Here is a 15,883-nt window from a genome sequence, read left to right as displayed (position 1 = left end):
TTTGGCATCCTGCTCTGCTCATCTACAGTAGGTCAGATGTTTGAAAGTTTAGGTCGTAGGGGAAGGACCCATAATGGATAGGTCAAGCTTCAGAACACTGTCATTGCCCACACACCATGCCAAAGAGCCCTGCCCACAGTCCTACTGTTAGCAAGACCTGGTTTTGCCCCTCACAATGACTCCCACCTTGGCCCTAGCTAACTGGACCTGGGTTGGCAACTGACCTCAAGCTATCAGGCACATAGGTCCTCTGGTAACACATGACATGACATAGCTCAAAAAAATGAGGGGACCAAATCAAATTCCCACGTTTGAGAGTATGAATTGGTAAACTTGGTGAGCCAAAGGCAACAAGCAGGGGCCATATTATGAGACAGTTCTAAGGAAGCATAAGCTATTTTTAAGCAGAGAAAAACTATCAATAAAGAGATTATATTTGGCCTCAGGACTCTGCTTTGAGTCCACATTTCCAGTGCCAGGAGCAGTTCAAGCAACTCATCTCTTAAATAAAAATATAAATAAAAATAAATGCTTTTTCCTTGCAGGGGGCTGGGGAGTGGGGACCTTTATTTCACAACTCCAAAAGAGACCAGATGGAACTGGACCTCATTATAGAGTCAGCCCTACCCTACTGCAGGAGCAAAAAAAAAAGGCACTGAGCTAGGATTGTGAAGATGGTTATTGGTTCAGCTGTAACTTATTCACTATATGACTTTGAGTGAGCCATGTCATCTCTGAGCCTGTTTCCTTACCTATAATACTAGGATAAAATTTATGTATTCTTGCGAGGATCAGATCGGGTAATGTAGGTAAAAGTCATTTGCAAGCCATAATGTCACCATCATTGTGGCTGCAGAACCCTCACCCAGCTGAGACTACTCGATGTGGACACAGACAGGCTGAGGAGCCATCCCAGAAGCACCACAGAGAGACTGATGCAAACTTCCAAAGCAGCCACAGAGTTGGAGAGCTATCGGAAACCTCACTGGCCAAGGGAGACCAGCCAACTTTGAATGTCACAATTCAGAGAGCCTAGTTCTGAAAAGGGCACTGGGCAGTCTGCCAAGATGGGGCACATCCAAAAACAAGGGGAAGTGTGGTGCTGCCACACTCTGGGCATCTCTGCCTGATCTCCACAGGGGCTGAGTTCAAGTGAGTAGACGCCAGTCTGAGGAGCAGGAAAACTGGCTTCTGGTCCTAGATCTTTCCCAGTTTGTGTGATGTTGGACAAATCATTCTACCTCTTTCTTGGCGTTCCTGCCTGCAAAATAGGGTAAGGAATACCTACTAGCGACAAGAAAAAAAAATTCACAGTTGCACAGGACTTTACATGCCAAAAAAAGTTCTCACAAACTTAACCTTTTATTTTTAACCTCAGCAGTCTTGCAAGGTTAGGTCTCTCATAATCTTGCAAGCAACTTTATGTTGCAAATAGTGGATGACATTTATCCTGCATGATAATGTGCTGGAAACTGTACCAAACGTCACACATCAGTATCCCATTTAATCCTCATTGCAACCATTTGAAGTAAGAACTATTATTAACTCTTGTTGATACATGTGAAAATTGAGGATCAGGGTGGGGGCATAACTTGTCCAAAGTCAGTCAGCTAAGTGGTAAACCTGAATTAGAATCCAGATCTCCCAATTTAAAATCTAGAGTGTTCCATTAAGTTAAGGTGTATATGTGAAAGCACTTGGGGAAAATAAAGCTTAGGGAATTGCACAAACAGAAGAAATCTGTATTTTGGCAAACCCCAGTTATGAGTCTTGTTAGTTGTAACTAAAATATGGTGGACATTAATAACCAGACATTTTGTGGTTATAATACTTACTGGCTTGTGGTACTAGCTGAAGGCAACCATTGTAAATTCCGAAATACTAGAGTGACATAAGAAAATGAAGATTTAGAAAGATCAGTAGGACAGTAGGATGATGGGAGCACAAAAATGTCAATCAGTGTGGGGAAGGAAGGTAGGATTAAGGAACATATACAGGCTATATCACAGTGAGGTAAAGGGATGGGACCTGGGCTCACTGTAGACTTTTCCTTTTAATAAAATATAAATTTTGCTAAAATTTTGAAAAATACATAAGTAGGAAAATAAATCAACCATTAATCCACTACCCAGAAATAATGGATATTAATACATGTTTTTTTCCAAGTATGTGTTTTGTTATGTTTGCTGCCAAAAAAACAGGAACCATATAGTACAAACACAATTTGAAGAGGAAAGCATTAATGGAACTTGGCAATTATCTAGATGTGGGCTGAAGCCACTTTATCAGGACTGTGCATCTGCAGGCAGCCGCCCGGGGAGGTACCCAGAGGTATTCTCTGTGCCGCCCCCAAGAAGCACATAATGTCGTCTCTATGGTTGTTACTGTGCCGGAACACAAGGCTATACTCTCTCCTCTTGGGGAACTCTGTGGTCCGAGGATGCGGCTGTGACCCCGGAAATGATTCTGGGAGGCCGGGACGACAAGATGGCAGCGCGAGCAGTGCTGGGGGTCATGTGCCGGCATCTCTGGCAGGTACCTGGCGGGCTTGGGAGAGTAGGCGCCGACAGGGACAATTGCCACTGAATCTGACTGCCACCAGGTGTTCTGCCCACCTGGAGTCTTCCTGATATTTATTCCGCGTCTCGGCCCATTGTTTGCAGGAAGGTGGAGAAAAGAGGGTTGGTTTTCTCTCTTAATTCTCATGGGATACAACGTAAGTTAATGAATCAGGGCGAAGACAGGAAAAAGAAGAATCGTAGAATGTCAGAGCTGGAGAGGAATTTGAGCATAAATACGTTCCAAGCCGCTCTTGATTCACGTTTGCAGAACATACTGAGGCTCAGAGAAGACGGAAAGCTTGTCTCGCGAAAATTAGGCGCTGAGCTGGCACGAGATCTTAGACACTTGACACGAAACCACATTGCGATACTTTCCTGATATCTGGGGATTCTGTGATTTATATGAGAGTCGCTGAAATCGGAGGAGTGGCTTAGTGGGTTAGATATCCACTGCGCTGTTTTGGGGAGAGAAGCAAAAACTTAAGCTGCTGTTCTCAAATTATTTGGCCCCAGCAGCTCTTTACACTCTAAAAGTGGCTGAGGACTCCGTAGAGCATTTTTGGGGGAGGGGGAGGGGCTAGCTATCAATATTAGCTTATTGGAAAATAAAACTGAGAATCTTAAAACTATTCATTTAAAAGTAACGATAATAAACTCATTACATGTTAACACAATTAATATTTTTATGGAAAATAACAATTTTCCAAAACAAATTTAGTGAGAAGAGTGGCAATGTTTTGTTTTTGTGAAATCTCTTTAATGTCTGGCTTAATAGAGGATGGCTAGGTTCTCATCTGCTTCTTTTGCTATATTACACATCTTGCAGCCTCTGGAAAACTTCCCTGTACACGGGTGAGAATGAAAGTGGAAAAGTTGCACTTACTAGTATTATGAAAATAGTTTTAATCTCCCAGGCTCTTGAAAGTGGCTCAGGGTTCCTCAGATCACACTTTAAAAAGTTTGATGGTGTTCTTAAGAAAAATCAGATGGTGTTAGTGGTTGAAATTTTGAACTACTAAGACACACCCTACCCGAACTCCACCCCCTTTTAAAATAAAAAGGAAAGAAAACTTAACTTGTAGATGAAAGAGCCCTTTAGGCTCCAACGTTACAAGCAGAGGTTTATGCTGGGAAAATGAGACTGAGAAGTGTCAGATTCCTTAGACCTGTGGTCCTTTTACACAACTGGATTTATGGGGTCAGCAGAGCAGATGTGGGGAATGGCGTATAGTCTTACTGCCTTGTATTGTGCCTGCTTTCGTTTACTCTTTGTTTTAACGCCTTGATCCAAGGAAGAATGTGAAAGTAGGTTTGCCTCCATCTTAGGTAAAGAAGGGAAGGACGATATACTAAGAATAGGCTTAATTTTAGCATACTTGGATGATACACAGTATTTTAAGTTTCACTTGTACTAAACTGTTACTTACATCCTCAGAGTATTTTTAAGGGTCCTCTTGTGCTTCCAACTTTCTCAGGTTACACTTTGAAATCTCAGGAAAGCTTAAGGGAAAAACAGATGGCAAATTACTTTTATACAGTACCATAGGTTTCCTACAACTAGAAGTTTTGTTCCACCAGGGGGAGCTGACAATAAAGGATTTGGAAATGCTGGATTGTTGCAGTTGGAGGCACAGTAGTGATGTAAATTGGGTGTAAGTTTAGTGTGTATTTCAGTGTATTTGTAAGCTAAATTATCCCAGCCAAGCCAAGACATACATATGCTGGAAAAGATGTATGAAAGCTTCAGAAGAAGGGTACTTGAGAATTCTTAATCCAACTCTTAGTAAATTAAGTAATTTTTTTATTGCTCAAATAATATTTAGGCAAAATAAGTATTATAATAAGTACATTTAATCTTTAAAAAATTAATGGAGATATGAAGTCACATTTTTCCTTGATGTCCACATACTTAGTTCATATCTCTCCTTTTAATGTGAGAATTGCTGTTTTGAAAGAGTTCTTGCTCCTGAGCTTTAAAAGTCCTTTTAAGAATATTTTAAGAGTCCTTTTTGATTATCAACTCTACTATTGTCCTGGTTCTTTTTTTTTTTTTTTTTTTTAATGAAATCCGATTTGGTATTTTAGTTACCCTAATAACATCATCTGAAATAATGAGATCGCCCTTTTTTTGCAGCATAGTACATCTTTTGATTTTGAGTGGAAACTGAATGGTTTGGGGATTGACTTTAATTCTAACACATGTTTCTCCCCCCCCCCTTTTTTTAAGGGTTCAGGGAAATTATCTGTAAACTGTTCTAAGAGCAGTACAGCTAAAAATGGTGGCTTTCTCCAGTAAGTATATAATTGGATGTGCTAAATTTAGTACGAAGATGGGCTCTTGTCTGTTTCACTTAGGTTTCTTTTTGTTTGTGCACATAGCAGTACAAGTATGAAGTGGGTACAGTTTTCAAAACTACACGTTGATGTTCCTAAGGATTTGACCAAGCCTACGGTACGTACTCCCCATTTCTTGACATAAAGAGCTGTATTAGCAATAAGTTTTCCTCTTTATTTTATTTGTGGCTGTTTTCCAAACACTTCATAAATAAAAAATGTTGTTCTGGAGTACTGGCAAATGCACGCTGTGCCTGAGTAAAGTATTCCCTATGGTTCCTGGATGCTCATATTACTGTTCAGGGTATCAAGGTATGTTTTAAAGGCATAATTTCTTTACCCCCAAATAACCATGGGCATGAGCAGGCTTTTGTTTTTAGCTTAGCATAATGTGAAGAGTTGTCATAATTAGTGATGCAGAATACTTGATATTATGTTACAGAAAAATTTTTTTCTTGTAGCTGTTGAGTCGGCATTGTTTTCACTTTAAGACATTGAGCCTGGGCCTGGGAAATGCTATATTGTTCACAGTGAAAAAGAGAATTACTCTTACCACAAGTAAAGGGAACCTAGATGTGGCTGTATAACCTTGTTTCCTTTAACTGAAAGCCATGGTTCTGTCAATGAAGTTTTGTGTTGTTTGCAATTTTTAAAACTTACAAGTTCCAAATCTTTCTAGTTCAACCCCTCAAAAATAATCCTCTTAACACTCTGGTATGAATCCTAGACATTTGTCTATATGTAATCGTAACACCTATGCACATGCACACCAAAATGGAATTGTGTTCTGCATAAGGTACTGCTGTTTCATTTTAACAGAAACGGACATATTTCCCTAACAGTACACTTGAACTCCCAGTCTCCAGCTTGAATGCCCGCATGGGCCAGGCCTGTAAGGAAAGGCGACAAGGCAGGCACGGTGGCAAGCTGCCTTTCTGCAGAACAACTGCTATTTAGTCACTTATTGCCGTGTGGGAAATCAGAGCTAGTAATGCAAGGTTGTCTGAATTTTCCAAGCTGGACTGAAATCCACAAATTTTAATGCAAAATCTCCTAATTTGTAATACTTCTAATATTCAAAAAATATCTTTGTAACCATATAGGGACCAGTCAGCCCACATCTTAGGGCTGTATGTCCCCTCCTGTGTTACTCCACTTAAGAGAGAGAATGTCAGTATATTCTCTTCTACCAACAGCCTACTTGGGATAATTGAGAGTAAATGTCTAGCTTCCTGGTTAGTAAGTAGATCTCCTTTTGGGGTAAAGTAATTTAACCTTGAATTATTGGATTAGTAATATAAATTACTGCTTTAATGGATTAAGGAAGTGAGGATAATTCACCTTTTCGAAGAAAATCAGAAATGTCAAACCCTTTATTTCTTGGATCTTTAAGTATTAGAGTGGAAGAAGTTAAATGTACAGTCAGTGTCATAACAGTTTAATTAGAAATTAGTGATTTTTCTATTAGGGCAGGCAAAACATACATGAATAAAACAATAAAAAACATAAATAGCAGTAATTCGCCTTTATAGAACAATGTTTTATCATTTGTGAGCACTTTAATCTGTTTTCTTATTTATTCCCTACAGAAGTGTTCGGAGCTATAGCATAGATGTTACCCCATTTTATATATGAGAAAATTTAAAGTGCAGTGAGATTATATGACTTGCCCATTGTCATTCAGCTAGAAGTGGCAGGGTTTAATTTTCTTCCATATCTTCTGACCAGGCTACTTTTGTTAACATACCCCAAAATTCTTTCACACTGTATACTGGGGGCTCAATTACTACTAAGTTAGAAGGTTCCATTAGTGATTTTGCAGGTTACTTGAAAGTCTATTTTTAGTAGACTTTCAATGTTAAAATGCAAACTATATTTTAACAGATATTAAGCTTCATTGTGGAGATCTGAATGTGATAATTACTTAAACTCAAGATATTTAAGCTAACAGTATTAAGATATTCTCAACATTTTTCTCCCCATTTATTAGTAAACTCTGAAGTTGTTCAACTGAGGATAATATGTTAAACTTCCCAATTATAAATACTAGAGGAACCATGACTAAAACTTTTCTTTTTTATTTCATAATTACAGATAACCATTTCTGATGAACCAGACACGTTATATAAGCACCTGTCAGTTTTAGTAAAAGGCCATGATAAGGCTGTATTGGACAGTTACGAATATTTTGCTGTACTTGCTGCTAAAGAACTTGGTATCTCTATTAAAGTGTAAGTATGAACTTTCCTTACCTGATCTGTTAGCAGCTGTAACACAATCAATAGGAAAAGGGTGCTGACCCCAGATATGGAATAGAAGCTCATGATGGGTTTAGGTTTGTCTTACTACCCTCAGCAGGATCATCTCTTCCTGTCTACTAGAATGAGTCAGCAAGGAAGATGGAGGAAATAATTTCTCTGGAAATACATAGACATAAGGAGACCCAAGAAGCCATCATGTCTGGGGTGTCCAAGGGTCAGGGAGGAGAATTAGGTGAACAAGCAGTCCTTTTAGATCCCTTGGATTTGATGGTCTTTGGCTAATATATCATTGTTTCAAAACTGCGTAAAACACCACTCACCCAGTAATTTCATCCCTGAGCAAGGTAAGCTTCATACAGCCTTGAGGTCACTGCAGGGTTAGGATAACTACAGTCGCCACCCCCCAATCCATGGGGATACATTCCAAGACTCCCCAGTGGATGCCTGTAAATATGGTCTTTCTCTGCCTCTCAAAATATCTTAACTGTACTGTTCTCACCCTTGTGATGATGTGAGATGATAAGGTGCCTGCGTGATGAGATGAAGTGAGGTGAATGACGGAAGCATTGTGACGTAGGCATAGGCTCCTACTGACCTACTGACAATACATCAGAAGGAGGATTGTCTGCTTGCTGACTGCAGTTGGCTGCTGGTAGCTGAGAAACTGGGATAAGTGGGGATTACTGTACCTCCTCTGTCTCATCACCCACTCCTTGTGATGTTGGACAAGGCCCATTTGGGACTGGCCAGTCTTGCCTTCTAACAAAACAGAAGGAACACACACATTTCCTATAACCAACTATGGCTTTGTGATTATTGATATATCTAAATTTTCCTAAAATAGTACATACACAGCAGACATTACAACTGTGCCCAACACATTGGTGCTGCTCTTCACAGTTCATATATTTGCTCAGTAAGGGACTTCAGGGGTGTGTGTGCTTCATGCCAAGGCTCATTTTTGGGTCTGTGGGAAAATGTTCCTATTGCTATCTGTGGTTTGTTTACGTTGGCCTGAGCTTTATGACAAGTTGTCACATTACAGTCTTGACATATGGCAGTCTGTAAATGGTAGGTAATGCCTATAATTGAGTGTGAGCCTGACCTACCAAATTGTGGGATCATGCTTTGATACCAGTGACTCAGGTTTCAGCATCACTTAGCTCAAGTAGATTGTTTTGACCATTAATTTTTCAGACATGAACCTCCAAAGAAAATAGAGCGATTTACTCTTCTCAAATCAGTGCATATTTTCAAGAAGCACAGAGTTCAGTATGAAATGAGAACTCTTTACAGATGTTTCGAGGTGAGTTTGTCTCAGACATCATTTTTGAAATGGCTAAACTGTCATTCTAGCATAACATAATTTTCCCTAAATGTTGACTGAGTTGACATCCTGTCAGGCAGCCCATGCTGATAGTTGTAGAAAAGGTGCACGTCTTTTTGTGTTTATGGAAGCATTGCAGTATGAAAAATCTAAGCCATCCTTTAGAGTAGCTCATGCTTTAACTCAGCAATGCAGATTATGCAGACTGATTTTTATACAATGAGAGCAGTAGAATGATTTTCTTATATTTAAAAAAGTTTGGTTAAGTTTTCACACAGTTCTAATCATTCTTTTCTTGTGCTAACTGGATTTTCCATGTCTGTGCTGGGCATTACTAAGGTTTTTCATTCATTCGTGTATCCAGTAGGGTCAGCATAGTCTTGTGGTTAAGGTAACCATGGGCTCTGGAGCAAGACAGCCAGGTCCAAGTACTGACACGCAGCAGCTGTGTGACCTGTGCCTCAATTCCTTCATCTGTAGAATGGGAATAATAAGAGTGCCCATCCATAATGGCTAGTGTGAGATTTAAATGAGATATCAAGGCACTTAGAATACTTCTTTCATATGGTAAATGATTGGTAAATGTTCTTCAAACAAGTATGTGCACCTTTTACATTGAACCCCATTGAGGGTACAAATATGATAAAGACATAGTCCTACCCTTAAATGAAGAAAAATCCAAAATTGTATCCATCCATGTCTGACAGAAACACCTTGCCATGGAGCACATAGAAAATCTAATGCCAACTTTTTTATCAGACTTCTGTTTGCATTTGTCTTGAGTTGTTTTATGAAACTCATTCAGCTTTGAAACGATGCTTGCTAACTGGGTTCCACAGAGCCTGGCTTTAAGGCATTTGGGAGGAAGGGGACTTCAGAGTCATGCTCCCCCCATCCAGTGCAGCCAGAGGATCTACACTTTTTTCCTTTTACATTGGGAATCTGTAAGATTTCATAGAGGAAGGAAAGGCTCTCCCACTTTTACTAAAAAACTTAAAATTTCTGCTGTAACAGCATAACGTGAACCAATTTCATGTTTGAAATTTTAGTTAGAACATCTAACTGGAAGTACAGCAGACGTTTACTTGGAATATATTCAACGAAACTTACCTGAAGGAGTTGCCATGGAAGTCACAAAGGTACGACTTATATTTCTACCTCTGTTGGGGAGAGATCTGTATTGTGATTCGTTGCGGTCTGGTCCTGGCTCACTGAGTGGAAGGGGTGGCCTTCGGCAGGCCTGGGCAGCACGGCCACAGTGGTCGGGCCCCTCACATCCCTGTCTTTCCCAGGCCTCCTCTGAGGGCTCCAGACCTGGGACCACATTAATGGCAGTCCCTGGAAGTCACTGGTGATCAAACAGATTACATATATAAGAGTGTTTTACATACCATCACATTCCCTTCTCTCTGTTTCAGAGCCCTACAAAAAGGGGCAAGGGGTAAGAGGAAAACATCAGGGGGACTGAAGGGAACAAAATTTACCAATCCAACGTGTGGCTGAAGAGTTTGTTTAAGTCCATGTTATATTATAGTTTTGTTTTTCTCTGTTTAGACAAAATTAGAACGGTTACCGGAACACATAAAGGAGCCAATCTGGGAAACGATACCAGAGAAAGAAGAAAGCAAGTCATAAAATCTCAGAGGGACCACTTGTGCTGGCCTTTGAAATGAGGGTGGGCCAGACATGTATGTTGAATGGAGAGTATTTCAGTCGAGATGCTTCTGAGCACACCCGACCGCTCTGGTGACGCCACATGCCCTCATCAGTGGAAAAGCGGGGAGTGGAACTTGAATGATACACTGGGCTGTAATGAAAGAACCACTTTATCTTCTCTTTTATACTTGCCATTGTTTCAGTTCTGATTTTAACAAATGTAAGCAACCCATTTTGTCTGTTACACACCAGAAAACTTATATTTTGTTTGTTATTCTGCTGTTCAATTATCAGTTCATACTGATTTTAACCTATATCATTTCATTCATCTGAAACTATTGAAAATATTCCTCATACACATTTTTTTTTCTTTTACACTACCTAGAAGGAACCTTTGGTTAATACAACACTAAGCAGTTAAAGTTTTGGTATTTACCTTAGTGAAGACTGGCATATGCTGGTTTGGGGCTGTGACCTCCAAATTTTACCTCAGGTAGGCATTACATTCTTGAAAATGAATATACTTTGCAGCAGTTCAAGTACATTAGTGGTGTGCACCAAACTCTTCTTGGAGCCCAGACCCTGACAGGGCTGCCTGGAAGTGTCACTGTATTGGAATTTGAGCTCAAGATATTACTACCTGTATCATTTCATTCGTCCTGTGGTTCATTCAACAAGCTTTTATTTTGTTAACTTTGCTCCCAGGACTATAGTAAATACGAAAAATTAAATAGAATTAATAGCTTTTGAAAATTTAACAAGACACAGGTAAATATTTTTCCTTATTAAGTTCCACATCGATTAGAGGGCCTCTTTCTTTTGGTAAATGGCACTCTTTTTGTTTGGAGATGTCTACTTTTCCATGAAATTAAATAGTAGTTGAAGCCCTGAAAGAGGCAAGACTTCAATGGGCTGAAACTGTGTGTGTATCAGCCCCAAGGGAGTGATTTGTTTCCTTTTCACAGCAGAATCAGGTCCATGTCTTTTGTGGTTTCCTTCTTATCTTTGGGGTAGTTATGACTTCTCAGCTTTTCCCCCCTTAAACTGGAGTCCCTGTTCTCTTTTCCTGACCCGACCTGCTATCAGGTATCAGTATTTTGAATACATACTGCTAATGTATCAGACTTCCATTACTGTCATTAACATGAGAAGAATTACAGCCTGGTGCCCCATGACCTCATTCTGTTTGCAGCTCAGTTGACTATGTCATTCACAAATGCCTAAAGCGTGCTTATCCCAGGTCTAAGCCTCAGGATTAAGAGCTAGTGAATAAGAGCAATATAATAGTAACAATATCTGGTAAAGCAGTAATTTGTGGCCCATTTTAAAAGAAGTAATTCTTTAAAAATAAGACCCACATCTAAGCTTTTTTGTGCTTTCTTAGACAGTATTAATCCCTGTGTTACAATAGAATGATTCCTGCACATTCACCTTTTGTGACTGTCTGTGTGAGCCCCTTTAAAGGTATGCATCTACTTCCAGCTGTTTCAAGCTAAGGTAACACATAAACCAGATTACTCAGTTTAGCACTTCAAATTATATATTAAAACCTTCTTTTAAGGTAAATATGTAAACTACACAAGTGACAAAAACTAGTATTTCTTTGACAAAAGTATTTGGCATATTTGAAGCCTAGTTAATATTAACAAGTTGATTTCTTTACCCTGATAGGCTGAAAAAGTTTTTTAAAAATTGGGTCTCCTGAGTAAAAGCCATAGTTTGAAAATAAGAATTAATGCCAAGTCTTCTGTCCTTGGTGAGGATAGCAGGTAGTGAGAGAAAAGTGGACAAGGGAGAATGAACCGGAAAACAGGAAGTGAGATAATTTTTCAGTGTCTAGTTTCAGTGCCTTCAAAGAGAATTACATGTACTTTTGGCCACTTAGACATGCCATAGTAAATACACAAAGGAATTATTTTAAGCCAGTTATCTAATTTCTTAACATTTCTACTTGTCAGCTACCATTCCTCCTCTCCTACATTATGTTAATAGTTTTACTACCACATTAATGAGTAGCAGAGTAGTGAAAGCCTGGACTTTGAAATCAGACAGGCCCGAGTCAGATAAGAGTTCAAACCCACTAACTGCTCTAAGCTTGGGCAAGATATTTAACCCAGTCAGAGCCTCTGTTTACTCATTAGGCTGGAGTATTAAATCAGGCATCTTACAAAGCACCTTACACACTACTGGGCAAATAGTAGACATTCAGTAAATAGTTATTACTAGGTGACAGTACAGATTCGATGGTACTCCAGATGCTTGTGTGCTAGACTTTAAACACCAGCTGGAAAGGTGTCTCCAAGGTGAGGATAATACTTAAGAGTGGCCATGAAGATGAATTTAGAAGAGAAAACATGTAACATGCTTATTACAATAACTACCACACATTATGCCAAGCTTTTACATAGTCCTTTACAGTTACTGTTTTATTCAGCCTTTATAACAACAGAGTAAAGTAGCTACTATTATCTCCATCTTATAGGAGAGAGAACGAAGTTGTGATTGGCCAACTCAGGCCCTTTCAGTTGACAGATGACTTTGAGATGAAAAAGGAGGAGAAACTGCTTTAAGTTCAGGCTAGTGACAGGGACAGCCCCAGATCCTACCATTTAAAGGCTAGGAGGTACTCGATGTTCACATACTAAATGCAGAATATTCCAACCTAAAATCCTAATTTATTTCCTCTTGCTTGTTAGCAAAATGTATTCCTCTTCCCTAAAGCTTTTACGTAAAGAGATTGATTGGTGGGGAGGGGAGGAAGGGGGTGGAATCTAAGGAATAAAAGATATAAATGTGTATGAGTAAGTACAAGAAGCATAATAAACAGAGCAGTCCCTGTGGTCTCAAGGCTGGTGCTGGTCCCTGGTGTCTGAGAGGACAGCAGGAGAGTTCAGACTTCAGCAAGGAGACTGCTGCTAGGCATGGAGGTGGTTTACAGCAGGCCTTCGGGCCAGCCCCACCCAGGACTCAGAAAAACTGGTTTGTTGCTCTCAAGCATTTAATTCTGGAGCCAGGCTTCCGGCTGACTGCCTGCAACCCCCAGTGTTCTCTGCAAATCCCCACTCCATTCCTAACCCCACCCTCCTCAAATCCTTACTATCCTTAACTTGCTTCAAGCTGTCACATTTCTCTATGGAGTCCTAATCCTCTTTGCAATGATATATTTATACCTCAACAGCTCAGCAGTATTTAAGGGCAGGTCATGGGCATCTGACCCACATGAAAAGCCAATTGAATTTTAGAGGCTAAATCAAATTACATTTTATTCATATAATTTCTTAAACTTGACCACAGGTGCTGTCCTTCAGTTACTGCTCAGTGTTGCTTAAATGCTGATAAATATGAGGAGACACAGGGAGGACCCATCCTTCACAGCAAGCGAGTTGAGGTACTCCAGCCACAGCAGCCATGGGCGTGTATTGTCAGGTGGCATGAGATGGAGTAAAGGAAAATGACGGGGCTGCATGATCTTCAAGGCCTCTTCCAGCTCTAAAATCCCATTGTCTTTCACATCAACAAATACCTGCTAACCCAGGCACTCTCAAGGGAGTCAGAGCAGTTGTCATACACAATTAAGGAGTCAGAGCTTGCATTAATTCAACTCTGACTGTGCCAAGTGCTTTGCTCAGGTACTCGAGTATTTTGAATTCCCTGAATGTGCCAAGCACTGTTCTTAACACTGGGATTCTGCAGCATATATGAAGTTCTCGCCTCAAAGATCTTGGACTCAAGTAGGAAAGACATAATAAGTAAGGGAGAAGAAAGCATAAGATAGTTTCTCTCTATGAAGCAAATAGGATAATGACAGAATTACTTGAGAGACTGCTTGAGGTGGGGGTGGGGAGAGCATTGAGAAGGAGATAATGTGTGAAGATGTCGGGGAAGAAGAGTCCAAGCAGCAGGGACCGTCTCTGCTAAGGTCCAGAGACCTCGTTCTGTCTGTGGACAAGGCAGAGGAACATGAAGACTGAGCAGGCAGGGGCTAGATCCTGTGCTCTGTCGTGTGTGTGGGAAGCAGTGTGGATTTTACTGAGTGTAAATGGGAAGCCGCAGGAGAGGGACAGGATCTGATGTAAGCTGTAAACACATTATTCTGGCTGCTGGGCGTGGACTGTAAGGAGGGGGTTGGCAAGAGGGGGTAGAAAGACCAGTTAGGGCCTACTGCTGTGGCCCAGGTGAAAGGGTATGGCCTGGCCTAGAGTTGCAGTAATGGAGGTGGTGATGGAATGGAGTGATAGAGGTTGGATTGAGAATGTAGTTTGGAGGTGGATTTGATGGAATGACCTACTAGTAGATTGAAATGGGATCTAAGAGAAAGAAAACTCAAGGATGACTCCTGGTTTCTGGCCTAAGCAGCTGGATAAATGGTGATGCTGTCACTGAGGTAGAGAAGGGTCGAGGAGGAATTTGGGAAGGAAATCAATAATTTGGCTCTGGCCTTGCCAAGTTTGTGATCTGCATGGAGAGGTCCAGTAGGCAGTGGAGTTCATGAATCTGGAGTTCTGGGGAGACATCCAGGGCTGAAGATAGATATTTGGAAGCTAGCAACCCACAAATGGTATATAATGTCGAGGGGTGAATGAGCCCATCTAGGGAGAGAGTATGTGTAGGTAGACAAGAGAAAAGGGCTGAGGATAGGCTTGGGAGCCCCAGGCATGAAGAGCTATATTAAAAAGGAGGTGCTAGGAAGGAGATGAGCAGTCAGTGAGGTTGAAGTGCAGAGTGGGTCCCTGAAACCTAGAGTTTTGAAGAAAGAATCCACGTGATGAGCTGTGATGACTGCTGGCAGGTTGAGGAAGAACAGCAGGTCATTGGTGACCACTATGAACGTGTCCATGGAGCAGTGGGGAATGAGCATCCAGTTGAAGTTGAGGAGAGAATAAGAAACATGACAAAACAGGTTTGAGAATGTTTAGTTATATTGCTACCTTAAACACTCAACACTTACTTAGTGATTAAGGGACAGCCCTTACAGATCTGCAGCTCAGCCAGGGCTGTGGAGGGACAATGTTTGCTCCATTTGGTGTCAGGTGGGGTGGCTGGAAGATGGGCTGGGGTAACCTACCTTCAGGCTCACTCCCTTGCTCACCTGCACATCTGGTGGTTGGGGCTAGCTGTCACCAGGATCCCCTCCGTAGGCTCTGGGGTTCCCCACATGGTGGCTGACTTCCAAGGGCAAGTCTGAGACAGAGCCTGGTGGAAACCCTATTGCCTTGATGACCTCCCTTGGAAGTCACGTAGTGTCACATCTGCCCATTCTCTTCAGTGAATAGCCACAAAGTCCTGTCCCGGTTGAAGAGAAGGAGAAATTGACTCTTCCTCTTGATGGGAGGAACATGGGGGACCAGGTCTATTACTGTGCGATTTTGGAAAAATACCATCTTGCACCAAGGGTTTGGTTGTAGGGGAACCAAAATCAGACGGTAGCTGGAGAGGAGCAGGGGTTGGCAGGGCCGGTGGCTCCATTAGGGACAGTGCTCAGTGCCTGCAGGATTGTAAATTTCTTTTAAAATGTTTGAATTTCTTTCAAAATTTGAAGAAAAAATGAATATAATCTGATCTGAATTTCATACCAATAAGTGATAAAATATCATTTTTAACATTTATTTAATTTATTCAATATTGAGCTTAGAAGATGTGAAGGAATATGTGTGTAGGCCCACGGAAGTCATAATGGGCCCCTGAGTGTGGGATCGAGGAAGGACTTTTGCTTTATTTTGTTTTAATAAAAGTGGCAGTAAATC

The 15,883-nt window shown here is 40.8% G+C and overlaps 1 protein-coding gene across 2 annotated transcripts; it reads left to right on the top strand.

Annotated features, from left to right (window-relative positions):
• Window positions 1-2,455: 2,455 nt before the first annotated feature.
• On the top strand, window positions 2,456-12,980 carry MRPS10 (mitochondrial ribosomal protein S10). 2 transcript variants are annotated; one of them, XM_036907281.2, is made up of 7 exons: window positions 2,456-2,535; window positions 4,789-4,853; window positions 4,944-5,013; window positions 6,990-7,126; window positions 8,354-8,462; window positions 9,533-9,622; window positions 10,038-12,980. In XM_036907281.2, exons 1-7 carry the CDS (start codon window positions 2,461-2,463, stop codon window positions 10,116-10,118), a joined length of 627 nt encoding a protein of 208 aa, XP_036763176.2. In that variant the 5' UTR covers window positions 2,456-2,460; the 3' UTR covers window positions 10,119-12,980. The 2 variants fall into 2 exon arrangements, with proteins under 2 accessions (XP_036763176.2, XP_036763175.2); XM_036907280.2 differs by having other exon boundaries at window positions 4,941-5,013.
• The last annotated feature ends 2,903 nt before the right edge of the window (window positions 12,981-15,883 follow it).

The sequence above is a fragment of the Manis pentadactyla genome, chromosome 16 (genome assembly GCF_030020395.1).
Source record: "Manis pentadactyla isolate mManPen7 chromosome 16, mManPen7.hap1, whole genome shotgun sequence".
In the NCBI taxonomy this organism is placed as follows: Eukaryota; Metazoa; Chordata; class Mammalia; order Pholidota; family Manidae; genus Manis; species Manis pentadactyla.
The sequence above is the reverse complement of the archived record's forward strand: the minus strand, read 5'-3'. Positions and strand labels throughout refer to the sequence as shown.

What these genes read in the sequence shown, in the direction of transcription:
- MRPS10 (XM_036907280.2), top strand. Translation starts at nt 2,461, where the DNA reads ATGATTCTGGGAGGCCGGGACGACAAGATGGCAGCGCGAGCAGTGCTG. An exon ending in TGTGCCGGCATCTCTGGCAG is followed by an intron (nt 2,536 to 4,788) that starts GTACCTGGCGGG and finishes CCTTTTTTTAAG; the next exon opens with GGTTCAGGGAAATTATCTGT. An exon ending in TTGCCATGGAAGTCACAAAG is followed by an intron (nt 9,623 to 10,037) that starts GTACGACTTATA and finishes TTCTCTGTTTAG; the next exon opens with ACAAAATTAGAACGGTTACC.